A 27208-nucleotide genomic window follows, 5' to 3' on the forward strand; every position below is an offset into this window, starting at 1 on the left:
CCATGTTGTGCCAGATAAACCAGTGATGTATGAGACACAGTCCAAGACATTCAGTTTCTGGACACTTAGAAGGTGAGCGTACATGGCCGTCAAAGCTCTGGTTCCACCACCCGTGGTCATGATTGCCACCACAGGTACCTGTTCAATCAAAATCGAAAGACATGCCTTTAATGAAATGGTGTGGGAAAGGAGAGAAATGTCCATGCCTAGAAGAGAGAAAGGATTACAGCATCGATAAAGCAATAAAGAAGTGTGCCACCAGTTTACAAGGAGAAGTAAGTCCTGAATTAATCATGAGGCCTAGCAAGAATAAGAAATTCTTTGTATTTTTTCTGCCGTGCAGCTGTGCATTAGGAAGGTGAAATCTATCATCTCAGACATCACATTTTCAGTGCTGCATTTATTCTGCAGAACCAATAACATAGACCAGCAAAAAAAAACTTGAGGGAATGATGCCTCCTTCCATCTGAACTAGGTGTATGATGACTAACGGGTCTAAGGGAACACTGACCAATTCAGACCCCCTAGGACCAAAAGCTAATTCCTTTCACACCTTTCGCAGCTGCTGGAGGAAAACAGGAGCCATATTCACTCCACCTGCCATGTATGTATATACAATACTGGGAATGCAAGTGAGCTGTCATTACTGCTTTCTGAGATGATACAGAACCCCAGGGTGTGGTAGCCTCAGAAGAAGGATTAATCCATGAAAAAGTATTGGCTCAGTTAATATTAAGGACAGACACCATGCACTGGGGTGTATTCACCTCTTGGGCAAAGAGTCAGGAGACTCTAGGGAGACTGTTCTGCACGGAAGTGTTGGTGCTTCTAAATCTGAGGGGAAGGAAATGGCCCATGGCTTAGCGCTGACATTTAAAAGCAAGATCTTGAGTGGGAAAGATCCAGCTGTGCAGAAGAACTGCTGAGCTCAGTTTAGGGGGAAAGGAGGAAAATTTCGCACTGCAGCCTTGGTGGTATTATTAAAAAAGAGGCCTGACTTTTTCCCTGCCTTGGTCCCTCTGTTGTCATTTGCATTTGTCAAGTAAGTGACACGCTCGAGCTCCAAATGATGATGCAGTCAGACTGGAAGCATGTTGTGCTCACACAATAGAAGCCTAAATGTCAGCACAAAATTCACAACAAAAGAAAGTCTAGTTTTGAATTGGAGAAAGAACTACGGAATCAATGTGTTTGAGCTGGCTGAGATTACTGTTAATCCTAAAAAACAAGCTTTTGCTATAGTCCTGAGAGCACCCAGCCCATCTCTGCATTACCGTGCAGTCTGCTTCTCAATGCAAAGCAAGATTCTGTAGGAACAAGGTACAGATTTTTACTAGTACTCCCTACGAGCATTCATTTCTTCCCTGGAACAGAGGGGAAAAATGTCCATAGCTTGCACAATTTCCTGATCCCCTGGAAAAGGTGAAGATTAAGCACCAACACCCCGTTTTGACACCCAGTTGGTAAAGTACTGTGGAGATAGCAGAGAATAATTATGTCTCAGATACCTCATCCTCCTGCAAGTCCTCCTCCAACTGGAGGACATCCTTCAGAGCAGTTGCAACCACCTTCTTCCTCTTACAAATGAAATCCTGCTCCTGGGCACACAGGTCAAACCCCAGGCGCACGTCTAGGTCTTCCTGGCTGGAACACAGGAAGAAGTATCACATATTGTGTTTATAGTCTAATTCAGTAATTAAATTGTTTCCACTTCATAAATAGACATGCCTTCACCACCGCATCTATATAAAGCAACACAGGAAAAGAAGAGCTGAAATGTTTTTTCTGTTACTGGAGAGCTACAGCACCTCTTCCCTTCGACCGAGAATGAGGTTTTGTTCTTATTGAAAGTGCTTGAAATTGGATATAGCTACAAGTAACAGAATTGTTTCCTTTCAGACATAAAGCCAGAAGCTTGCAGAGGGCAATGTTTTAAAGACGGCTTTTGAGGGCACCTTCAAAAGTTACTAACTTCCACTGACACCTGCAATTCATGGACTAAAGCTGTGGACTTCCATGTTCAAATGCTTTTTTCCCCTGGCTGTATATAAGCACTACGGTTACAGTTTTGAAGCTGCTATGAAAATCTTGCACAGATGTCATAAGTAGCAGTGATAAATTCTATCTATTTCATTGCTTATACGCTGAAAATAAACAGCACAACAGAAAATGTGCTTGCTTTTATAAGGGAAGAAAACAGTACTTCCTACAAAATGTAATATGCTGAATTTTATTAAGGCCTTAGCCATAATTCAAAAGACAGTGTGTTTCCTTGGTTTGAAAATAAGCAATCATTTGATCGAATTAACTTGAGTTTAATTCAAGCTTAATCTTTTTGAAAAGAGGTTAAAAATGAACACAAGTACATTTATTATTTCAATTCATTCACACTCTAGAGTGACCAGGCTTTCTGGCTTTGGTCTGTTGGTTATTTTGGCTGTACTTGGGTAACAGAAATGGTTGCTTGAATTGTCCTTCTCTTCTCCTTTGCAAAGTCTGGGCAGTGCCTAGAACAGCCAGTGCTGCCCAGGGGATGCGGACTCTCACTGCCCGGGAGGAAAGAGCCATTCAAACTGCTGCTATTTAACATGCGCTGCTGCTGGACCTGGCCTGGTCACCACGGCACATCTGCATGGCTAGCGAAATCCATGCTGACAAACCTCTTCTCCTTGGACACCTCATTGCTGTTCTGTAATAATTCTGACTAGCTTTTTATACAGAGATTTTAATTTGGAGGCCAAAGACTGCATTAACAGCCACAGTAGTCCAGCAGACAGGTTTATTTCACTGAATTTAGTATGCAAACCACAAGTGCTTTGTAAGTTGTCTTTCTGAATGACGGACCTCTCCTCTCTAGTTCCAGGCTTTCTGATAGAATTCACAATTGGATTGAAAGCAGTATGTTTATTAACCAAAGTTAATTTCCAGCAAAGTTTTAAGTCATCAAACTCTGGAAAATAAAAATACCTTCTGCAACTACTTCTGTGGTATTCTACAGGTACAGAACGCGACCTACCAGAGGAGATTTCAAGAGCAAAAGTGTTAGGAACAGATGTCATACAGAGGAAAAAAATGTATGCTTATGCTTTTTTTCAATCAATTAGTTTTCAAATGCTGCCTTTATTGAAAGTCTGCATTTGACAAAGGTTAGTAGAGCTATCAAAGAGTGTCTACAGAACCCCCTTAGTGCAAATTTTGGTTACAGCAAAATATGAGTAGAAAATTGGCATGTTCTTTATGAAACCTTTTCTTAAATCATTGCGGAGTCCCATTACGTAAAATCACAGTCCCTGAAAGCATCTGTGTTGCATACAATGTCTGACCCATCAAAAGAACACAAAAGGACTGCCACAGTAAGAGGAGTATGGTTAAGTCAGAGGGAGAGAGAGCCTACCTCACTCTTTCTAGCTGTTTAAATTAACTAAATTGTTGGAGCAGTGTAAAGGGGTCCCATGATCCCCCTAGTTCTTCTTCCCAGAGAATATCCCAGCATCAGTACTTTTTTCCTGAGTGCTCTTTTGAAGTCCCCGTGAAAGGAACAATCTGTGAAATGCAGAACAGAAGCTTACTCTATCCTGAGATTTCAAAATAACTTTTGGATTTTTATTTAATGGATTGGTTTCATAAACTGTGATTGTACTGGGTCCATTTTATTTTATAGGCTGAAATGAGGGTAAGCAAGCGTTCAGGACATCATAGGCAGTAACAAAGGGATTGAAACTTGACTGACAACTATCAGAATACAAAGAACCAAGGGGAAAAACACTTACGGACGATAAAAGAGGATATCTTACCATTTTTTCACTTTAAAGCGCAAGTCAAATTTTCTGTGCTGAAAAATCATAAAGGCAAAATAATGTACATGGATATTTTGTTTAACACAGTCCTCTTTTCCCACTCAGAATGAGGCGTTACTCCTTTGGGTCATTATTACATATACAAAGCTCTGAATCTCGGTAAAATGATTTTGGGAGATAAATAGTTCTCTCAACATTTCGTTAGTACCTGCAGGTGGGCACCAATTTAATAAGTTAAGACTTCAGTATCCTCATTGATAACCTGCATCTTTTCTCAGTTATACAACTTAGAAGTGGGACAGCTTATGTTCTAGCACTGCTTAGCTAATGCACAAATAAATAACTGCAGTGACACATCTCACTGAAAAGATCTACCATTAAACACTAGTCCAGAAACTGAAATATCTCACAAAACAACTTAAAGTGTCCAGATTAACATGCAAGTGTATCAAGGGTTCAGTCTGCCATGTTAGGCTTTGTGACCAGTAGGTGCCACTGCATTTTCCAAAATCTCAGAAAGTTAGTGTCTTTCTGCTCTTGAGAAAGCAGGGAGGGAGAGAGCCACCAAGGTGAGGAGGAAGCTGAAGAGGTCATACGCTAAGCACTGCTCATAGTGCTGCCCGGTCTCCAGCCTGTGCTAGTGAGCCAGGTTGTAGCATCTCCCCTTTATCCCAGTGGCACCCAGTCACCTCCAGCCTGCTTAAGGACATGGAATATAGAAGGAGCATAAGTGACATCGTAACATTTCTCTTCCTCCTCTGTCCCACCTGGATTACCCCTTTTATTTTACTCTAAAGGATTTATTACGTTGTGTATTGCCATAGATTTGAGAGAAGTAGGAGAATAAGCAGTTCTGTAGCAAGAGAGGTGGCCTTAGGTTTCTGTTTCTTTGAAACCAGCAACAGTTTTAAAAGGTTGGGAAGGATTCCTGATAGCCAACAGGCACTTACCTCACCGACTACTTCCTGCTCAGAGGGGAGTGACTTCAGAGGAAGAGACAACAGGACATTTCTACTCCTTCTTGCTCCACATGACATACAAGCACACTGAAAATGAGCATGGAGTTCTTTTTGGTTAAGACAGAAGTGTTCCTCTCTTGCTGCCTACTCACAAATAAAGGTCAGGTCATATGGCTGTCTGTGTTGTCTACCATGTTCTGGGGTAACGTACAAAGCTGGCAAGCCTCCTCTTCTTTGTGAATGCAACATCCAGTGAGGGTTGTTTGTATTTGGCATAGTGGAAGAAAGTGGGATCTGCGAGAGGGGAGCAGGAGTCACAGCCCAGTGAAACTCTCTGGGTTTCTTCAAAGGATCCTCTCACTGTAAACGTTAGCTCTCTCTCTAAAACAATGAGATAAAATGCACACAAAAAAAGTTACCTTTAACTGCAGGAAAGAAAGAAAGGGGAAAAAAGTGAACGGTAGATTTGGATAATCCCTTTGCCTTCTTCCTATGTAGTTTGAAAGCTGACATTCAACAATGACCCAAGACCCAAACACTGCAGGTGGTCCTATCTTTATAATGGGCTGAACAAAAAGCTAGATGTGAATGTGATGTGAATGGCACTGAGCTTTAGACTTCTGCATTTCTATGACAGTTGTATCATGATAGAGTAAATGCAGCCAGCACTGTAAATCATTTCTCATCCCAGCTAAATAATGAGCAATAGAAGTTCTCAGTCCCCTAAAATAAGATCTGACTCTGCAACAGACATTGACCCTATCTTTACGAAGAAATCATCTAATCCTAGCAGGGTGTTATGCATGCTCTGAGATTGCCTACCAGATCCAGCCCCTCAGGGGATGTAGGCAGAGGAACTTCTAGACTCTGGATCATGATCAGGGTCAGGCGCGAGCCAGTTGCTGAGTGGCTAACACCTGCAAAAAATGAGGTGTTTCTGTGCACGTGCAGAAGTTGAGCTGTCAGGGATCCTGAGGAAAGTTAAGGCCATGGACTACAGCACCGAAGGAAGTAAGTTTCTTCAGGGTTTGGCAGTACTACAGCAGAGTTTTACAGGATCTCAACTTCTGATTTAGATACCTTCTGTACAGACACGGGGTGCCCTGTTTCTAGTTTGGCATAAGGTTCCCTGTGAAGTAAGAACCCTGAATCTAAACCTGCTGCTGAATGGGTGGCATTTCCTACCGTGAAGTTTGTATAAGTTGCCTTAGACACAGTTAATCAGACCCTTAATATTTGGATGATGCCATTTCCAGGCACTGTTAGAGAGGGTAAAATCACTAACATCCACTTAAAGAATTAATAAGTTTACCTGCACAGTGCTTCTTTTTATTCCTTCTATCCAACTGAACTTCCAAGCAGGCTAGTTCACGACACTGTAAGAGACATGACCGAGATGGAAGATTACTCATCCAGCCATCTCTCCATGAGCGCTGGCAGATGTTGGAAGTGTCATTGTAAGCAGAATGCTTGAATGTGGGGGCTAAATGTCTTGGAGGCTTCTGCCAGGCTCAGTGACAGTGAGAATTACTTCCTCCTCACATGGAAAGATGGTGCTATGCTAAGCACACTATAGTTTTCTATGGATGCAGACAAAGCAGGGGGAAGTGATAGCAGCCTGAAAGCTCCTTTAGGGTCATGTTGGCCTCCTCAAAGGGAATTAAAGCCTCAGAGAAAAAAGTATCACTGAAGAATGAAGACTTGCAATGTTTCCCTCGCTACTATCATAGTCAGCTAAGGTACAGAATGATGGAGGAAAGAACACAAGAAAACAAAGCAAATAATCTTTTACCACTATTGCTCCATTTGTGATGATGGTTTCAGGAGGACCCTGGCTAGAACACAAGAACAAGTAATATGCATTTCATAACAAATATAATCTGGTTATTGTTTTGAACAAGACAGATCTTTCTCTCTTAAGCATGAATTTTTGCTCCTCTTTATTATTTACAGAAGCACATTCCCTTTTAGCTAGAAGCCACATAACTACCTAGCAGAAATGATTCAACTGCAATAGAACACCAGGTAGATGATTGTAACAGTCTTAATACCACAGGTAAATCCCAGATTGGGTAATAACATTCCCTCAAACCATAAACTGCCTGGAGAATCCTCTCCAGAAAATCAACAGACTTACTGCAGTGAGATTCACCCATCCCAGAAAGCCAACTCTGAACTACGTAAGTAGCATATCAGTTTTAAGAAAAAATATATGTCATTTTCATTTCTTTTAAGGATATGCTAATGCATGCATTAATTTGGGAAAAAGGCAGAATCTGGCTAGTAAGATAATAGGTGTACAGAATGTCTCACTGCACTGATATACTCACATGCTCTCCAATGCAAACTCAACTTCTAGCTCCTCCTTCCCCTGGAAATGGAAGAAAAATTAAAGAAAAGGGGAGGAAAAAAAAAAAGAATAGTCTCAATTTGCGTGTGTGGAGGTTTGCAAAGTGGTCTTAAAGCACTTGCTTTAATATGTAACAATATTTTCTTTCTTACTTGCTATTGTTACCAAAAAAGAACAGAGGCAGCTTCTTTCCCCGCAAAGGAAGAGGCAATATTAACTGGACTAGCATAACAAAAGGTGTTTACAAGCTTCCTAGTAAACTTTTATTTGTCACACTTTCTCCCCTGCCAGCTTCCATGTGCTGAACACTGTATGCTAAGAGTTAGTGTTTAGAAAAATATTGTGGAAATAGGCCGAGTTTTCCTTTCCTTGTATTGTTTTTCTTCTCACAAGCTTTGTGAGCATTAGGTAATCTCCGTCATTTTCTGTCAGATTAGTGAAAATACAAAGCTTCTCTAAAATTGCATCTAATCCCTGAGCTCAGGGATTTGGCTAGAATCTATGTCTGAGGAAACAGGCAAGAATTGGTTGAGGTTATGAGTTTTTTTCCACCAGTGTTAAATTTGCAAGATTTGAAGAAGTTTTGTTATGCTACTTGGAAGCTGGTCCTGGTGGTAAAACATGAAAGGCAGCAGATCTCTCTAGTAAATCTAGACATCCATTTTCTTTTGCCCCTGTTTAAACTGCAGATTGAAGTTTAAATCTTACCTGTGGATTTAGTGGAAATGTCATAAATACTCTTTCCCCAGGGGAGATTTTAGCTAGATCGAAAAGAACAATTGCATGCTTGTCATCATGAATAACATCGTTATCAGAAACAGTTATTTCCAGGATGTTCTGGAAAAGAGATGGAAAATGAACAATTCGTTAGAAAGTAACCAAGAGACATGATGTTCTGCACCTCTTCCAAGTTTAACATATGCTTTTAATAGAGGCAATATAAAAGTACTGATGAGAAACTCACAAGGAAGAGAAAGAAAATGAGTATAATCTCATTTACAAGAAACAGAATATAGTCTTGTCAGTTAAGGCTGAGGTGAGATTTCTTTCAGGTCATCGTTTTTGCTTGCCAGTAACTCTCTCAAATAATGTAACCTTAAATAGAGGTAACTTCATATTAAAAACTTTCAAGGCCACCTTTCTGTGTTTTTCTTGGGCCTTACACTTTCAGCATCTGTGTTTGACAAGCATTTGGGTGTAGTGTCATTAGCAGTACCAGACTGAATAAAGATCTTAATCATACTAGAATTTAGTATGCCATTATTTCATGACCTCTCAGTGGAAAATGTGTTCTGCTGTCATAGTGGTACTTCACTGTTTTATTTCATTGTTCCTCTGTATTGCCACTCGTTTGTCCCACCCATCTTCTGCAAGGATATCAGGCTGATATTACTGATAAACAAATAAGTATCCTTTAGGAGAGAAGTAGATCCCAGAAAAAGCCAGAATTGTTTCACTCCAACTTGCTAGTGGAATTTTCAGTAAACCCTGCAAGGCTTTAGAAGACCTAAGATCCTGCTAACATCCTAGCATCAGTCTAAACTGAAAGAAGCGGCACACAGATGAGATGGAGAAGAGAGGTCTTGGTTTAATTGCCTACCTTGACTTGTCTCTGTATCCGGAAAAAGAAAGTTTCATTCCACACTGGATTTGTGCAGTTTTTGATAGCTTTGGTCTGGAACTTTTGGTCCGAAGCAGTTGGCAACCAGAGGCTCACGTAGCAATCAGGTTGACTTACTACAGAAATATAGGTACAAAATATCTGGCAGTGGAACTAGAACACAGGAGACTAAGGCACTGAAGTGCACTATAGTTTGAATACGGAAAAGATACGGCCAGTTCTTTCTGACATACATAGGCCAGAACAGGAAGGTAGAAATCACACAGCCTGATAAAATTAAGTTGTTGTTCATCATAACGTTATTTTAATAAGCAGAGTATTTGAATAACTGCACAGCCTTACATGTTATTAAATAAAATGCTAGTAGACAGCGTAATACTGATAGCAAGAAGTTCCATATTGCCCCTTATCAATATTGTTTCTTCTCTCTGTTTGGCAGGGGGAGAAATTTGCCATGTAAAGATCTGTTTACATTTGGCCACCTTATCAGCCTTCAAAAAAATTGTGAATACTATAATGTATTTGCTAGACCTTCATATCCAAACCACCTACATTCTGCATACCCTAGTGTGAGACTCACTGAGGCTGTTACTTGGAGCTCTGGGCTTCCGTGTCAGGCATCGCAGCTGAAAGTACAACAGTCCTTCACCTAAAATCAGGGACATCCTATGCTATGCTGCTAGTCCCAAAAAGTGAGGAGGAGCAGGGAATTGTCCAATTTGAATACAGAGAAGGCAACATTTGGAACCAGGTGAGGAAGCAAGGAAGTGTCATGGGACAAGGACTATGTGGGGAATGCCCTGGAGCTGGCTTGCAGGGAAAGACCATAGAACTGGGAGTTGAGAGAAAACTGCCACTGACATAGCAGAGAATGAGATCCTCAGATCCTGAGAGGAATGGAGTGTAAATAATCTTTAAGCCAAGAATGGGCCACTGGATCATCAAGTTGGACCTTGAAGGGCACGAGCACCGGATCTTCCAGCCTGGCAGTAGGAGTAAGCGAAGAAAGATGAGTTTCAGGTGACACAGAGGTCATATGGAAGGAAAAGAAGGTACTAGGCCCAGTAGAGGAACCAGCTGAGGAAACTGGGACCATTATATTGGTTTATGGATGAGACAGAAGCAAACTTAATCCTGACATTTCCTAATTTTGCTTTATTTTGTAACTATTAATGTCAGGATTTTGTGTGTGTATAATACCGACACATGGTACCTATATTTAGAGAAAAGCATATTCTAAGCTTGTTTGCAATTTAGAAAATTGACTTCCTGAATACTCCTTTCTGTGTCTACAACTTAGCTTTATGAGAAATCTTAAAAGAATTAGGGTTTGAGTTTGATTCAGATAATAAACGCCTAACATAACCAGCTGGTTATTAACCCTTCACAAGTGAAAATGAGTTATCCTTCCTACCTAGAGTGTTGTCTCCTTAGGTGGGGAGAAGGGGTAGGGGTAGGAAGAGAGAGACCTACTAGCAATCTGATTACCCCTTCAGGAGGTCAGTAGGTAGCTGGATCCTTTTCCTGGTATTTGCTGAAGCCTGAAAGAAATCTGGAAGCCATTTCCTACTCCCTCTTTCTTCCCAGGAGAAAAGAAGTGGCAAGAAGTATTTAGATCTTGTGGATGGACTGAACCTGCATTTACAATTAGGCATCAGTCCCCATATATTGTGAGCCAAGCAAACGCCAAAGAACCTCTCAGACCTTGAACAGGAACTTTTTTCCAAGGCTAAAAGAAGGGCTGATCCACCCTGTTGTGTAAAACAGGCCTTGGTGCAGGAAAGAGAGGAAGGGGAGAAGTCCAATCCCTTAGCAATCAGTAGAGCCACCTACCTCATGGGGAGAGGGCTGAGCACTTAATTTCTGTAAACACAGCCTAAATTCTTGAGTGAGTTCCTCAAGATGGTAGATTAGTCCCTTACTGATAAACGGTTGTAAGTCACTTTTAACCCACTGAAGCTAGCAGAGAAATGGTGTGTGGGAGGAGAGGAGGCATGGTCTAATAATTTCAGGTGTTCGCAAAAGGCCATGGGCCACTTAGCTGCTCCGGTCGCTGAGCAGGCTGTGACGCAGTCAGAATTACAGACAGAATGTACCATGTTTTTGGGTTTCTGGCTGTGTAGGGTGTGCGAAGAACACCTTCCAAGAGTTTTGCTGTAACTGCAAAGCCCAATTTTTTTATTTCATTTCTCTTTTTCTTTTTGAAAAGTGAGATGCTCTAGTCTTTTTTTAAAATTCCAGATTTCAAATATATAGCAAGATTAATGATAAAACTGAGAAAGCTGACAAGGCTGAAAGTCTGAGCTGAGCATGAATGAACAGCCACAGCATTTATGAATCTCTTTTGTTACTGTTTTCTCTGGCATTTTCTCATTTGCTAGAGTGTTTTCTCTGACAAAACATTTCATGAGGCCACTTTCTCAAATGATTTTTTCCATGAGTCTTCCTTTCATAAATATTTACTTAAAAATTAAGTTATTGCCTTGGGCTTGGATCCTCTGTTGTACAAGGAGAGGCTGAGAGAGCTGGGACTGTTCAGCCTCAAGGCTAAAGGTTCCAGGGGATCTTATCAATGTCTATAAATAGTTGATAGGGACAGTAAAGCATATGAAGCCAAACTCTTCTCAGGGGTGCCCAGTGAAAGGACAAAAGAGGAAACAGACATAGATGGAAATACAGAAAATTCCATTTAAACGTAAAAAGAAACTTTTTTATTGTGAGGACGGGTCAAACACTGGAATGGGTTACCCAGAGAGGTTGTGGGTCTCCATCCTTGGAGACGTTCAAAACCTGACTGGACACAACCCTGAGCAGTGTGCTGCAGGTGACCCTGCTCAGAGCAGAGGGTTGGAGTAGAGGGTCTCCAGAGGTCCCTCCAACCTCAACCATTCTGTGAGTCTGTGTGTGATTCTGTGACAGCAGGGCCAGCTGGACAAAGATAAATTACATGCAATTGTTAGTAACTATTTGGTGCAAATTTGACCTTCAAGATGAGGTGAGGTGAAACCACTAGGACGAGGAACGTCTGCTTCCCATGAAGAAAGGAAACTATGCCAGATGTGTTTGTACCATAATTCATCTACAGTGCGTACTGATGGGAAGAAGAATTTATTGTATCCCATAAAAATCTTGCTATTTCCTGTATTTTCCTTGTATTGTACAGACAGTACCAGCTGTTCCCCATGCTGTGACTCTAACTGAACTTATATGATTATGTAGAAGAAGTGGCAGTGCACATGAAGCCAGCCTAAGCTATGAGGCAAATAGCAGGATGGATCAAAAATACCAAGATAGCGGGATGTCTGCTGAAGATGATGATACCCTTATCACATGGGAGCATTTGAAATGAGTAACTAGCTTTTTTGCTTCCCCTTATCCCTGCAAAAAAGCATGCAGAATAGCCTGTGAAAATCTTTCAGTTTATTCATTGCTACTTGGGAGCTAATTAAAGAGTTACATTTGTGTTTCCCTCATGCTCAGATTGTAATGCAATAGTGTGGCTGGGCATCATTTGCAATTTCATGCCATGTCAGGCCCTTACATCAGCACGCAGTGTTGCAATTTCATTCCCTAATGAATGACATTGCCCTGCATGGATGCTGAGATCTCATAACTCTCAGCCCCTCTGAAACTGGCAGCCTCCTCCGTTTCTCAGCTTCTTCTGATTCAATTGCGTTTGTGTGATGATGGGAATATTGCTCATTTCTGTCTTCAAATTAAAGACAGGTGAAACATTCAGAACTGAACCTAAAAGTTCAGAACTGCATCCAGCTATTTGCTGCACTGTGAGAGTTTAGTCCTGTGACATGTTCCTACAATAAACCATCATACACTGAAATCACTCATGTCCGTCACGTATAAAAAGAAAATTACAGCACTGAAAAAAAGCATATAAGAAAAACAAGTCTTGTAAGAACAATGAATGTAAATAACCATTAAAAAAGATCTGCTCCTGTTACTGCAGTTCAATATGGCAAAAAGAAAAAAAAACAAACATTTCTTCTAGTGGATTCCTCTCTACCTAGACTGACAGGTTCTCCTTGAATGCTAGTTTACTATGGCTTACCTAAGAGGAGGAGGAGAGTCACTCCCATTACTCAGTCATCAAATATAGTCTTCAAGGACATTTTTTCCTCACCAACATAGTAGAAGGCAAACAGTACTAACAAGTTACCTCCAGCTGCCATCTATTTGAGAGCCTATCTGAATTGAGCGCTGTCCTTTACAGGCAACCAGAAGCAACACTCATCTGTAAGAGTGATACCAGTCTCCACAGCTTGCTTGTAGAAATAACGAAGGCTCATGGATCTACCATGTGTTATTAGCGATGTCCTTCACCAGGAACGGATAGAGTTCCCGCACGAATTAGCCCTCTACCCTTTCCAGCCATTAAAGCCAGGCAGCACAGCTGGGTTTGCTCTCTGGGGCACAGACTTGGCAGGTGCAGTATCTCCTGCAGTCACAGAGGGAAGGAAGCTTTTGTGCCCCAGGTAGGCTTTATCTCCCGCTCCACTGACATCACTTGCACTCCTAGAATGGGAGTATCTATGAGTATCACACCTGTGTGGTAGGAACAGAAGAGAAGTTGGTGGGAAGTGGAAGACAAAAATTCCCACTGAGTTCTCCAGGAAGTGCATGATTGCTCAGTGCTCTGTCACATTTTTTAAGTTATAACGACCAATATAAAACAGAAATGCACATGTATTCTCCCTAATTTCTGTGCATTTGATTGAGTATTTTCCCTAGCAAAAATAATCCCTACTGTCTTCAGAGAGCCACTCTAATTTGTAAACACTGTGACCCCAGGCACATTATCCCCAAACCGAGGTGTGTCTTCTGAACAGATAGGATGACAGTGTCCACAAAATAATATCTCCAGCTGGGAGAGGAGAAGAGCCCTCTCCTCCTTTATAATTATACAAAATCTCACTTCATCCAAAGCCTTCCCAAAAACAAAAGGAAAGATAAAGGGATTATGATTTTTTGACCCTCCAGCTCCAACAAACAGGTATCCTTTTACAGGTGAGCCAGCTAATGGCAGCCTTCAGCACAAATCTGGAGAAAGATTCACATTTACCTCTGATTTTTTTATAGAGATGTTTAATTGCATCACACCCTATCCCAGATTCTACAGGCACCTGATTTCTGTAATTGGAGAGCGTACCCAGTAAGTAGAGTCATAGTCACATTTCAGCCTCCCAAGATTTCACCTAGGCTTATCTCAGCTCTGACAGCTGCGTCTTGGAGATCTCACTATCCACAGCCTCCTAAACTGATAGCACAATACCCAGCAGAGAAGCTGCTGTCCCTGGGAAGAAATAACCTGTCAATCTATTCATTCCAAATAATTTCTTATTAGGACACATAGCTCAAATTCATCTCTGCAATCCAGGGTGTTGCAAACACTCAGTACTAGTTAAGTTGAGCATATAAAGCCAGACCTGACACACCCCCTCTTTACCCGTGTTATGTTACTAAGCCATAAAGTGCTGTGCAGCAGCAAAGGTCAGCTCTTGCTATGTCTTATCAGCGGATATCCGTGTCATCCACCACAGTTCCAGAGAATCATATGTTACAAAGACCTCTTTATTTAGGTTTTGGGGGTTATGCAATATCCAGTAGAGTTCCAACAGAGATTTGCTCTTTTGCCTTGTATTAAATCATAGACCCATGTTGGAGACAGATTTCCACTGGGCAGTTCCCTGAATCAGTGACCAGTGAGCTCTAGCAGCCTCCAGGCCCTTGCAGGCCAGCAGGGAGGTCACATCACTCCAGGATTGTGTCACTCGTGCTCCCCGAGACCCCAAGAGAGGTCTGCTTCCTCTCATGGTGTCACGTGGTTCTTCCCCTCTCTTGGCGCTGCAACTTTAGACATGCTAGGTGAGGCAGATGCAGTCATCAACCATATATTTGCTCACAGGGGTGGGGGGAGGTTCAGCTATCACTGGACTTTAGGTACTGCCATGAAATAGAGAATAAATGCTAATGGCGGTGAAGGTGGACTAGGCTGCGTGCAACTCCACGTGGCCACAGTCACTCGTACGTATAAGGAGAGCAGCTTTAAAGTATGATAGAACATGTGCCACCATGCTCTTCCTTTCACTTGGCTTGGCTCCTTCCTCTTCCTTTCTGGGAAACAGATACACTAGAGGAGATGTTAGCAGCAAGGAAAAAGGCTAATGCACCATTACCGCCTTAGTCTAGCCAGATATTCCTCTTATGCATATGGAATCATCTAGGGAGAAGTTATGCCATGAATGGAGCCAGGGAACAAGAGCTTTTATAAAAGCCTCTGGCTCTCATTTGAAACAGCTGCCTTTTCCATGCTCCCTGAGGTGAAATGTTTCTGGTGGCTTTCCTCACCACCTCTCCCTGCAGGCAAACCGAGCCCTCATTCTGCCCTCCCCACCTCTGCCAGGCAGGAGGCACAAGTGAAATTCTCTTCTCCCACACCCCAAATAGCCCCAAAAAATCATTCTGCCTTCTGCCCAAGATTGTGCGGAGTCTTGGGAATAAGGAGGAGATACCACTGCAAAGCAGGCACAAGACTGTGAAAGTCCCATAAATATCACCTAAATTGCTTGCATATTTCCCCAGTGTAACTGTGCACACATATTAGAGCATGGTGATGGCACTCATTGCCTGCAAGACAGCAGGATGAGTAAAAGAGATCTAAGATCTTATCTTAGTGCCTTTTTAGTGTCCCTATAAGATTAGAGAGTATCCTAAATTTGTGTTTGTTTCCGACCCAGTACGACAAATTGGCATAAAGGTCAGTTAGGAACAGAGTAAAAATTAATTAGATCAGGTTTGTAAATAGTATTTGCATAAAAAAAGATGAGCTAGAAACCTTAGTACTTAGTACCTGTGTGAAGTACTAAGCATGTGTTAGCACTAAACATTACTTAAGTACAGAGGAGTTCACAAAAGCAGTAGCATGACGGTAGGTATAAAATGAACTAATTGATCTATCGAGGAGGAGTGAGAGGAGTGAGGTGGGGGGTTTTCTGGTGTTAATTTTGTCTTTGTTTGTAAACAGATGCAATCATTGCTGAACTCCACCAGCAAGCGTTGTCCATAGGCAAAGGTGTAGCACCAGATTTCAGGATAAACTGGGACTCCATTCCAGGCTTGTAAAAAACCCATCCCACAATTCTCGAGATATATGTTTTAAAAAACACCTAGGATCAAGCTGTGTGCAAGCTATAGTGAGGAATATCACTATTTTGACATATTCTGTTATCCATGTTTTACAGATTGGGGGAACAGAGGCACAGAGGGTTCAGATGACTTGTGTAAACTTCTACAAGAAGCCTGCTGGCAGCACTGGAAACTTGAGCCCACATATCTCAAGCCCTACTCCAATGAAGGGCATTTGGGTGATAGAAGCTTCCCTGTTGATTCTCACTAACAGCTCTAAAACTTCTGCAGCTCATTATTCAAGATTTTCTCTGAAATCCCAGTGTCCCCAGGGTGGAGGACAGGGTCAGAACAGTAAAACTACTTCCTTAGAACACAGCTCCGTTCTACTTTGTGTAATCCCCTTGCATAATCTGGCAAATCATGGGTCTTATCTTGTCATTCAACCTCCATTCTAGATCAAAGATGATATTAAAAGACAATAAAACAGCACTTCAAAGGAATGAAGGTAAGATCTTGCACATGTATACACTGTTTGTATCTGTGAAACAGTACAGAAATTAATTTGACCTTCTTTACCGTGCTATGATATTTCTTCTATTCTCTACAATCAGTTTTTCAGACCCAGTGAACAAAACACTTCTCTTCGTTTGGTGGGAAAATTCACAATAATGACATCTATGTTCTTAAAATTCCAAAGTGAGTTTTACAAAGAGACTGTGAGAAATTTTCTTTGCAGAGTATTGTTCCATCAGAAGATGCAGATAAAAACTAGTGGTAGTGTTTTGGCTAAAAATGTTGCCTTGCTTGAATTATCCAATGAAAGTTAGGTAGTTTCCTTAGAGAAAACAAGAAGGCATCCTGCCATGTTCCTAGCCTTTCTCAAAGTCTGTCCAATGACCTGCTGCCTCATGGGAAGGTGCATCTTTGGAGCAGGGGTTTACAAGGATCCTGTCTGCCTCTTGCCCAGCAAGGAGTCTAGTCTAAAGGAGTTTTCTGAAGGGAAAAGCTGATGGGTTCCCATGCCAAAGTAACATGGAGCAGAGCTGTCTGGTTTACTAGGAGCATGGGGAGCCTCATCTTATTTATTTGGAAAAGCTATGCCCATCATAGACATTTTCTTAATTTCTAGCCTCAAGGAATATACTAAGAAAATTTGAGAGAGTCCTTGCCATGTGATGTGCAGCCAGTTCATCTGACAATCTTGGTAACTGCACCAGAGCTACCATATTTTGGAGTACCATGTAAAAAATTGACCCTTGCTCTGTACAAAGAAGCAACAATAAACAATGTTTCACTACAGTGGATGCTCAGACATCACTAAAAAAAAATATTTAAAAAATGGGAAGACAGTGGAGAGAGATAAAATGTTATATGAGATGTGGGCAGTGGGGGAGGTTGTGGTGTTAGTGAACTCCAGCACAATCTCCCAAAATGGAAAAAAAAGTGCTCAGAAAGGGGAGGTAGAACAGCGTGCTAGAGGAATATGCAAAACTGTGGTTATTAGTGACCTGCCAAGTTAATGAGACACATGCTGGAAAGGCAGGAGGAACTTCTCCAGAAAAAAAACTCTGTGGAACTAGACCATCAAGTAAGGACTAGCCAATATCACACATTTTCAGAACACTCTGCATGTAAGCTATGTATATAATTGATGTGTAAGGATTTCAGCCCTGCATTCTCTCTATTTGTTATAGACATAGAATATAGGGTTATAGACATAGAATAGCTGGTTATTGAAACTAATGTTAAGCTATTTTCACACCACTGAAATAGCCAGCATGTCAGATAACTCATGTATAATCCTGTGCTTTGCTGAGTGATGATAGCCTTTAAGTTTCAATCAACATACTACCTGGCATTGACATATTGCTGAATTCTTAAAAAATGAACTCTGAAACTGGCAGAACTTGGCTTAGATTGTGCATTCTTAGCAGGTATGATGTCCAGGTTTTGTATTTGTGCAGTGGCTAGCACAAGCAGGGCCTGGTCCAACAATTTTAGAACTATATGTCAGTGAGAAAAGTCTGGTACTTACAAAAATCTGCCCGATAAGCATTTCTCATCTTTATGATTCTTACAGTGAGCAGGCAGTAAGGTGACATTTCTTTATGCTGAAAAATAACAAAAATGTGCATAAGCTTTAAAGGTTGGAATATATTTATTTATTTTAATGACAATCAAACATTGAAAGGAACCCAGGTTCTCCTGAAGGCATCTCTTCCAGTGCACATTACAGCAGAAATATTATCAACAACAAAATGCACTTTCTCCTCCTACTTAATCAGTCACTAAAGTCTACAGTCACCTAAGCATACAGCAGAAAGTGGAGAAGGAAAAGGTAAATCGGAAAGTGGAGACAGAGGGTAAGTATAGCTGAGAAAGTTCAGTTAGCCAGCTCCCTCACATCATCCAAGATACAAGTGGCCACTTGTATCCAACATGACAACACACAATTCAGTGAATCCACAGATCAAAGATACTCTGATTTTCATTGATTACTGACCAGCCTGTGTTGTACAGAAGGCCTGCATAAAAGTTCCTGCTTTTAACGGAATTCTTGGATGAGTGGAAGAAAAAAATATAAGAGGGACCTTTTCTTGCTTGTTTTCAAAAGGTAGAATAAGCATCATGATTGTGGTATGGGATGTCTAAGGATGAGTTCTTACTCCCTAGAAGATGTCTCATGCAGCCAGTGCAATACAGAGTGTCTGAAAAATACTCACAGTTTGCTTAATGTGAGCAGAAGTTTTCCTTACCGGATGTGGGTATCTGAATGATAGATATGTGGAGCAGTATAACAAAATGCACGGTTTTGACTATAATCCATCTCAAAGAAGGAAATCTCCAATTTCCTGCAGAAGATGTCAGGCCTGACCAGCTGGGTCTGTAAAAGTTGTGCCAGACATATGTGCTGTAGAGGGTTTACATCTTTAGAGAATATATCCATCACTCTGCATCCATAATTAATGTATCAGCAGCAGGATGCAGAAAATGGGCAAAGTTTTATGCATTTGGAGCACACGTGGCTATCTGAAGTCCCTGATTGTGGGAACAGTTTCAGAAAAATAGTTAAAATAGTTTAGTCAATTAGTCAAAAAAAGTTTACAGAAAGGAAAGAGGGTTGCACCACACTTGTACGCAACAGACTGAGTGAAAAGGATAAATCAGAACTGGTAGGGCATCATAGCTTGGGAACAGAAACAGAAGAAAAGGAGAGATTTTTAGAAAGGACTGTATTGAGTAGTAAATTCAGTGTCCCCAGCTGATGTGTAGCTATAATAGAAACAGTTCATTAGATAGTTGGGGTAACACAGTAAGACTGCAGTGAATGTCACAGAGAACGATGCTCTGAACGAAAAAGAAAATACCATTTTAAAGTTTTTCAAATCCCCAGGCCTGACCATTATCATTACATAAGAGCATTTAATTGCATACGAAGATGTCATCAGCAGATTCTGAACTGGTACCTCCAATAAGAAGATAAGATATAAATATGATAAAATTTATTTTTTTAAAGTGACCTTTAGAGAGAGAAATAGGTTCCTGAATTACAGTGATTTTTAAGAACCTCTGAGTAAACTGATATAAATTCTTAGTAGTTTCACTTGACAAAAGAAAAGGGGGAAAAAAAAGGAGGAGGAAAGAGGAAAAATGTCATTGTGAAAGCTAACGGCCAAAAATTTGAAAAAACTATCTGAAGTGAAATGGGAGGAGTGCTGGAGGAAGATGATACTACCTATTTTCTGAGAAACTTCAATTAAAAGAACAGGGAGAAACTCTTACGTGAAGTAAGAGCAAGTGACATATTCACAGGTGCTGCTACTGCGACAGAAAGTCAAAGACTGCCACAAAGGTCAAAGTATAGGAAACCAGTGGGACAAGACAGTACATCAGCTGAAGTGTGTAAAGCAGTAGACCATACGGAATTCATGACGACAAAATTTAGCTTAATCTTCTGAACTGTCTCCATCTCTCTGAAGGTAAAGAACATGAAGGTAATAAAAGGAATTTGCAAAAAATACAGTAATTGTCAAGCTCTGAAATTATCTGATGAAAAGGCAAGAATGAATTTGAGAAAATGCTGAGTAACTCAATGGTGGACTAGATAAAAATTAACCAATATCTTAAATAATCATAAAGCTCTGTGCATGAACTCTATAATCAAAAATCATAATTTCAAAATATTTTTGATAAATTGGTTAATCAAAATTATAGTACTTTTTGCTGTGAGGTACAGAAGCACACCCAAAACAACAAGATGTCCAGTCAGTGCTGAATAAACACATTATTTTGATTAGGCTACAAGGAGTAGAGATATATTTGCGTTTTACTGAGCTTCTAGGTCTACACTAGAATAAAGTAGAAAACTAACAGCCATTGCATAAAGTCTGAGGTAGGGTGCGGAATATTTATATTTTATTTAAAACTGTTTGTACTAAACTAGGGAGGTAAGATCTCTGCATTATTGGGATCTCGGCTGAGCCACCTCCAAACTGTTGGTTAGCTATGATTATAGCCCACCCCTTTTCATCAGAAGGGAATACCTCTATGCCTGCTTAACTGATTCTGTTGTTTTGTTTTGTTTTTTTTTTTGAAAAGAACCTAAAAATTCATTAGGCTTGTATTTTTATTTCTATGATTTTTTTCAAAAGTAGATCTCAAAAAAAACCACACAAAAACTGCAGCAGAAGTATTTTAGGAGACAAAGGACAGAGTGAAAGGAATTGCATTCAGTATTCATGTTCTCTTAGCCTTATTTAGTGAAAGCTTGCGGCATCATTCTGTCAACTAACATTTTGGAACGTATATTTTTAAGAGTGTCAGGGACTCATATATAAACTACCGTGACTTTTTAAGAAGTAGATGACAGAAGTAGAAACAAGCATGGACTCTGTGAGGATGCATCTACATGAAGCATCAGTCACACGCTCATTCCTGAGTGCCATGATCACACTTCATTGCAGTGGACTGGAACAGAGATTCTGGGAAGAATGCTTCAGAAGGACATTATATTTTGCATGCAAATAAAGGCAAACTGATAAGAGATCTACAGCCTGTGGGAGGGCTATGTTAGAAAAAAAAAAAAAAACACACACAACATACACTGTTGTTGAGAACAATAAGATACTACCTGGATCACATAGCGTCAAAGACGATGCAAGGATTCGGACACCATGGTTTGCATGGAATTGTGCTGAGAACCTGAACGTCGATGTGCAGGGTCACATGGAGATGGCTTAGTGTAAAGGGAAGGAATTAATTTAAATTTTAAGAGCTTACTAAGGGAATGGATAGTGCACAGTATGAGATCATCTACAATGTAGAGATTAGAAATTGATTTGATGAAGGAGAATTACTTCTCACCTCCAAGAGGAGAGTTCAGAGGGGGTGCTGACTCAGAGAAAAGCCAATGAGCTCTGTATAACACACTGTGTACCCCGAGGCAGGCAGCCCCCGTCACAGAAAGTCTCAGAGGGCTGGCTGAGAAATCTGAGTACTATGAGGTGACAACATATGAGATACGTCAGCTGGAGGATACCCAGCAAATAATCATGGAACAAACACCATGAGAGAGATCAAAAAAAATTTCAAGGAATTAGCAAGAGAGGTAAAAAAATAGCAATATGAACCTGGAAGGTGCATTCAGTAAGAATGTTTGGTCATAAAGAACAAGCAGCTGAGCAAGTGAAGGGGAGACTAAGCTTCCCTCCTCCTGACTCTGTTCATTTAGTGAGCATAATTTTTCAGCAAAATTCCTCCCAGTGTTAGCCTGCCCACCAAAATAATGGTTACTCTAAATTTAAAGGAATAATGAAAATATTAGTCTTATCTCTATGTTCTTAGCATTTCTACCAGTTAAAAGAGCATTTTCATAGCACTCAGAACCAGTCTGTAACCCGATCTGCTTTTGCTTTCTCTCAGTACTTAGAAGGTCATATCCCTCAAACCGAGGTCCTTCAGAAAAAAGATAAACAAACATACACAAAAAGCCCCCACAGTTCTAGAACGCGTTTCCGTCCTCTCTCTTTAGGGCATTAGAGGAGCACTATTCAATGATAGTTCCTCCTCATCATAATCTGAGGCAGCAATGCCTTTGAAGAGGACTGCCAGCTCTGTATTAAGCAAATCTCTGAGACAAATGAAAGAGAGACCTATCCTCTTTAGAGAGGGCAGTTAAGAAAAAAAACTGCTCCATACAGTACTTTCCTGCCAGCCAAATGCCAGACGTGAAAGCCACTCCAGAAAATTCCATGAGCAAAATAACATCTTATAACTGAAGCTCAAGTCCCTGGCGTCACCAATGCAAATCACATAACTAATCCTCTTTTTCCTCTAGGGTCGTCACTTCTTTACAATAACACCTTGAGCAAAGCGAAAAAGCTAACAAATTAAAAAGCAAAAATGTGTTGCCGCTGATGATCATCATGTTTTACATTAAAAGAAACATTGATTCAGGGAGTTAGTAATGTAATTAACTATTCACAAGAGATAATTATCATAAAAAGCTTTTTTCAGCAGAACATTTGCATTCCTTATCGGGTCAGGAACAATTCCTGGTACCTTAAAAGAAGAAAATGTTATCAAAACATGAGGATCCAGAGTACATGATGTTTCTTCCACAGATGGGCAAAGCCCTGGAGAGTACGGTTTGTTTTTGCAGTCCTCTCTAACAGTGAGATAAATCTGTATACCTTGAACCTTTAAACCCATCCCAACAATGGCGGTGTGACTGGCAGACTGAGTAGCCTTCTTTAAAGGCTCATTTTTACCCCTGCAAATTGTGAGCCTGCGTATCCCTGTTCAAGTCCAGGTACTTTTTTAAGAGGGAAGGGTGACCGGTAGTTTGGTCCTAGTGTCAGGACTTTCTCTAGTTTTGCAGCAAACCGTTAAGGGTGAGATGTGCTCTCTACTGCTTACGTAAGGTCAAAGCTGATGGAGCTTCTGCTAGTGCTCCCTTGGTTTCTGATTTCCTGTCCAGCAAAATACCTTGATGAGCAAACCGCTCACTGTTAATGCTGCTAATCTTGAGATTATGCTTGCCAGTTTCTTGCTCTTTGCATTACTGTACACAAATGTTCAATACACTCACAGCTGATGAGCTAATGGTTAGTTTTTTTAAGCTGATAATTTATTGAGGAAAAATGACAGTTTTGTGCATATATGTAAACGACAAATTATACTGTAGGAGTCTGAGAAACGCAATGCACTAGCAAATAACATCCAGTGATAGGTTTACTAGATTTATTGTAATTATAGGCAGACTTACTCACAACCATTTATGATATTTTAGTATGTTACTTTTTTCCTGTATTCAAGTCTAACCTGCTAAAAGGCAAACTGTCAACTCAGGACTCGCAGAGACAGCTAGAGAGATGCTCAGTTGAAACTCTCATCCATTTTAAAATCTGAAGGAGGTTTCACAATGTTGAGGCATTGTCTGAAAATAAAGTAATAAGGGATATTTGGCTTTCCACTGTAGACAGTTAAGACAGCTATTACTATTTTAGAGTCAAATTCCATGCAGGAGCCTCTGGGCACATTTTTGTAACACTAACCCAGTAACTATTTAGTTTATCATATAGTTATGCAAAATCCTCTTAGAAATCGGACTGAAGCAAATATTCAAGCAGTGGCATTAAGGAAAGCTTTGCACCTGCCTATGCATTCTGGGCCTTGGACTCAAGAGCTGCTATAAGCATTTTATCCTTTATAACACCTCTCTACTAATGATTATCCTCCTGTTGCAGATGACAAGCCATGACAAGCAAAAATCAAGTGGATTGCTCAAAGCTGCCCAAGAAATCTGGTGCCAGTAAGAGGCAGAAATTGGCCAGCTCACACAAGCCTATGCCTTTAATACCACTTTTCTGCCAGACTTCATTACACAAGAGAGAAGGCAGATGTTCAAAAGCCAGGAGGCAAATAAAGGATGACTGAGAACGTCTTGGCTGTTAAACATTTGGGGATAGCCAGGCAGAACTTCTGGATGTTGATTTGATAAGGAAAAAGTTAGGACAAGAATGAAGAATTAAAGTTGTGGAAAGAGTCCCATATCCTCATATCCGGGCACTTATAACCACACAGTTTTTTTATATCACTTTACATATATTCAAAAGCATATGCTGGATTCTAACAATGTTTATATACATATAGCCGCACTGATGGTAAAGAAGTCCTGGATGTTTTTAGCCATAGATGTTTTAAAGCAAAAAACAAATTCTGTATGGATATTGTAAATGACTACAGAAACAATATTGGGCCCTTACACTCCCTGGCAGGTGCTTTTCCTGCTCGAGCCCTTTCTGACACTTACACAGAAAGAGCAAATTTTGAACACCTAAATGCCATATCACCACTGGTTATGCTACCTCTCCATTTACATCAAATTTCATACCCCACTGATAATTTGTCACCATTTATCTGCTCCAATTTCCACCTGTAGGAGCTATTAGGCGCTTGTACTATTAACAAGAATGTTTTCTATCATTTTGACAAGTTTGTGATGCAAATAAAGAAACAAAGTAGTTTGTCATTTTCTATAGTTTTCAAACACTTATAACAAATATGAAATTAAGTATTGAGTTCTCCTGTGAGCTAGAGACACCTGAATCACATCCCATTTAAGATATCATTAAATATAAGTTAGCTTTTTGCTTATAATGATCCAATTTTACTTTAAGGTAGCTTGTCAGAAAGTACAGCCAGTTGCAAGCTAACCAAGAGTAGAGGGAAAATTCATCACTGACACAACTGGTACATGTTAGACACAAATACAGCTCTGTCGCAAGCCCTGCAAAGTCTACTAGAGTTGTTCTCCCTTTGTTGTGATGACTCATGCAGTGAGGAAAATGGGCATGTATTCTGGAAACTGGCATTCGTGACTAAAACCCAGAGGATCACCAACAGCCACAGTCCGACTAGCTGACAGTGGCAACATTCTCCATTCATGCTGAGCTAAAACTCCATTGAAGTCAATTGAGATGGACAATATTAGAAGAAGGCCAAGATCAGTCTCTTTTTAACAGTAAATAGAGTACATTTGCCCCAAGGATTTACTCTAAGTAATAAACCCATGAAGATAATACACTTTGTGTAAATAGACAAAGGAATGGAATAAAATAATGGAATACAGATGTTTCACCTAAAGAGAATTTTCATCTGTGAAATGTTGCTCCTATTTCTAAATGAGCACATGAATGTTTGAAAATAATCAAATTTGGGAAGAAGCTTCTGCCCTTCTCAAAAGATATGCCATTACTGTTTTAGTTCCCCCCCCCCCCCATTTTTAGTTTGCTGAATGTGGTACCTTAGCATTAACACTGTGCTGTTCGACATACTGGCTCATCCATTTTCTTTCTTTATTTTCCAAGGAGCTTGTCTCGCTGCTTGAATCCTGTTGAGGTAGGGAAGACAAAGGATGAAAAGGAGAGCATGAGTTTTTCCGTTGTATTTTATGTCCCTAATTGCAAAAATCTTATTCCAACTTCTCAACGTGGAGGTGCTCCTCAAGAACTACTGTGATACTGATAGTGTGCTGAGTACCTGGGCAATTTGCACTCCCTCATTGCTTATATCAGCAAATTGGGAGATAAAATGAACATGGCTGAAAAGCGACAGCTGTTTCTATGCAATATAAATAGATATTGACTCCAGGTCCCCGTTTCTGCAGATAGCCAATGAAGGACAACTCTTTTCTTGTAGATTTATGTCCTACAGATAAAGGAGACAAATCTGAATCAAATTCTCAGAGAATCCTGCCAGGTTTGTTCTATTTTCCACTTACCTGGTGGAAGGCAGCTGCTGATGCCATTGAGATTGCTGCTGCATTAGAAGCAGATGCTACAGAGGACACCTGAATATGAGGTTCCACAGTTCCCAGTGCCTCCTGAAACATACTTGCAGACTTGCAGAGTGTCAGAAGCTGCTGAACAGGTGTTTTATTGCACTGAGTCAGAGCTCCACCCCTCTGGGATTTCTGAAACAGGAAAATTTACCACCCACTTTACTTGTCCTAAGAACAAGTCTGTTGCAAGGTGGGAACATTCATTTGCAGCTCTTGTGACTGAGCAGAGCCTGCCAAGAGACCAAACCATTTCCACCCAGGGGACTGCAGAAATGTAAAAAAGGTGGTAATCTATTTGATGATCTGGTAGACATTAAGTAGTAAACTGTAGATTACCATTATGAAGGTAACACTATGAAGAGGACAGAGTTTGTCATAATGTTAAAGTGACTTACCCTTTAGACTACCTGTATTTCCATCAAAAAAAGGTCTTTAAACACAGTACTTGTTCCCCACTTCTTCCTTACTCCTTCCACATTTCCATTCTCTTACCTCTCTGCTACCCAGCAGAGGTTTCTCATTCCCTCCACCATGGAAGAGAGAAGCTAAGTGGGACACAAGCTTTACAGGGGAGTGGGGAGATCCAGGAAGTCTGTGATCTGATGGTTCGGAGCCGAGGTGCAGCCTTGGAGAGGTATACAACTACAGATGGTCTAAACAATGTTTGAAGAGGAGACGATATGCTTAGGGAGAATGTGGGAAAATACTATCCTTCCTGAGGACATGAATGCTAGAAAGGCTTAAGGAAAGGAAAAGAAAAAAAAAGGCGGGGATCACTAGGAAGGAGGATGTTCAAGTATGAAGACATAAACAATTTTCCTGAAGAAATATATTTCCACGGAAAAATGCTGTTTTGTCATGATTCGTGTACATGTGTTGTTTTTATGATATTCTGCTTTAAAATACATGAAAGGAGGAAGAAATTTGATAAGCAACGTTTTTGTTTCTCCTGAAATGTAATGTATTACTTTTCCATTTGAAATATCTTGTTTATTTCTTGTTTTTAAGTTTAATAGACTCTACATTTTAACATATTTAAATCAGATTCAAATATTTCACCTTGAAAAATTGTGAAACATTTCAACAAACTAAAACAGTTTCATCTTTCAGGAAATCTAGATTTTTCATTTTTATTTTGCACCAATTCAGACCTGTCATTTTGTTATGCAAAAAAATTTCAGACTCCTGCGCAACTTTATTTAAATCAGCAACTGGGAGGGTATTTCTAGCAGTGTAACAGAATTCAATGGGCTGCACCTGCTCATTTTATGAACCTTCTGTGTTGTGAAGATCTGCATGTGTCTGGCAGACCTCTAGGAGGCTCAGTGATTAAATTTGCTAATCCATTATGCAAACATCATTAGGCACGCACACATCTGCATTGAAAATCCTCCCAAATGATTAGAAGTAATGCTTATGAAAGGACTTGAGACTAATAGAATGACAAAGCATGATGCTTCCTATTGGAAACCTGCGTAAGTATGAAATCACAGT

The 27208-nt window shown here is 40.4% G+C and overlaps 1 protein-coding gene across 3 annotated transcripts in view; it reads right to left on the reverse strand.

The window, feature by feature from the left end:
- The window catches only part of LOC104150403 (cytosolic phospholipase A2 epsilon), a 40219-nt gene extending 14430 nt beyond the window's left edge, over positions 1–25789 (reverse strand). For 2 of the 3 annotated variants that reach the window (XM_068945973.1, XM_068945975.1), the window contains exons 1-14: positions 25655–25789; positions 25178–25264; positions 17906–17981; positions 8707–8843; positions 7815–7943; positions 7087–7127; positions 6549–6591; positions 6069–6132; positions 4968–5137; positions 4748–4843; positions 3795–3832; positions 2968–3012; positions 1509–1644; positions 2–138 (exon numbers count right to left, since the gene is read on the reverse strand). In XM_068945973.1, the coding sequence (XP_068802074.1) occupies positions 2–138; positions 1509–1644; positions 2968–3012; positions 3795–3832; positions 4748–4843; positions 4968–5137; positions 6069–6132; positions 6549–6591; positions 7087–7127; positions 7815–7943; positions 8707–8843; positions 17906–17981; positions 25178–25264; positions 25655–25765 (1310 nt within the window). In that variant the 5' untranslated portion in view covers positions 25766–25789. The remainder of the gene's footprint in view (position 1; positions 139–1508; positions 1645–2967; positions 3013–3794; positions 3833–4747; positions 4844–4967; positions 5138–6068; positions 6133–6548; positions 6592–7086; positions 7128–7814; positions 7944–8706; positions 8844–17905; positions 17982–25177; positions 25265–25654) is intronic. The other variant, XM_068945974.1, reaches the window with a different exon arrangement.
- Positions 25790–27208: the final 1419 nt, after the last annotated feature.

Source organism: Struthio camelus, chromosome 5 (assembly GCF_040807025.1).
Source record: "Struthio camelus isolate bStrCam1 chromosome 5, bStrCam1.hap1, whole genome shotgun sequence".
NCBI lineage: Eukaryota > Metazoa > Chordata > Aves > Struthioniformes > Struthionidae > Struthio > Struthio camelus.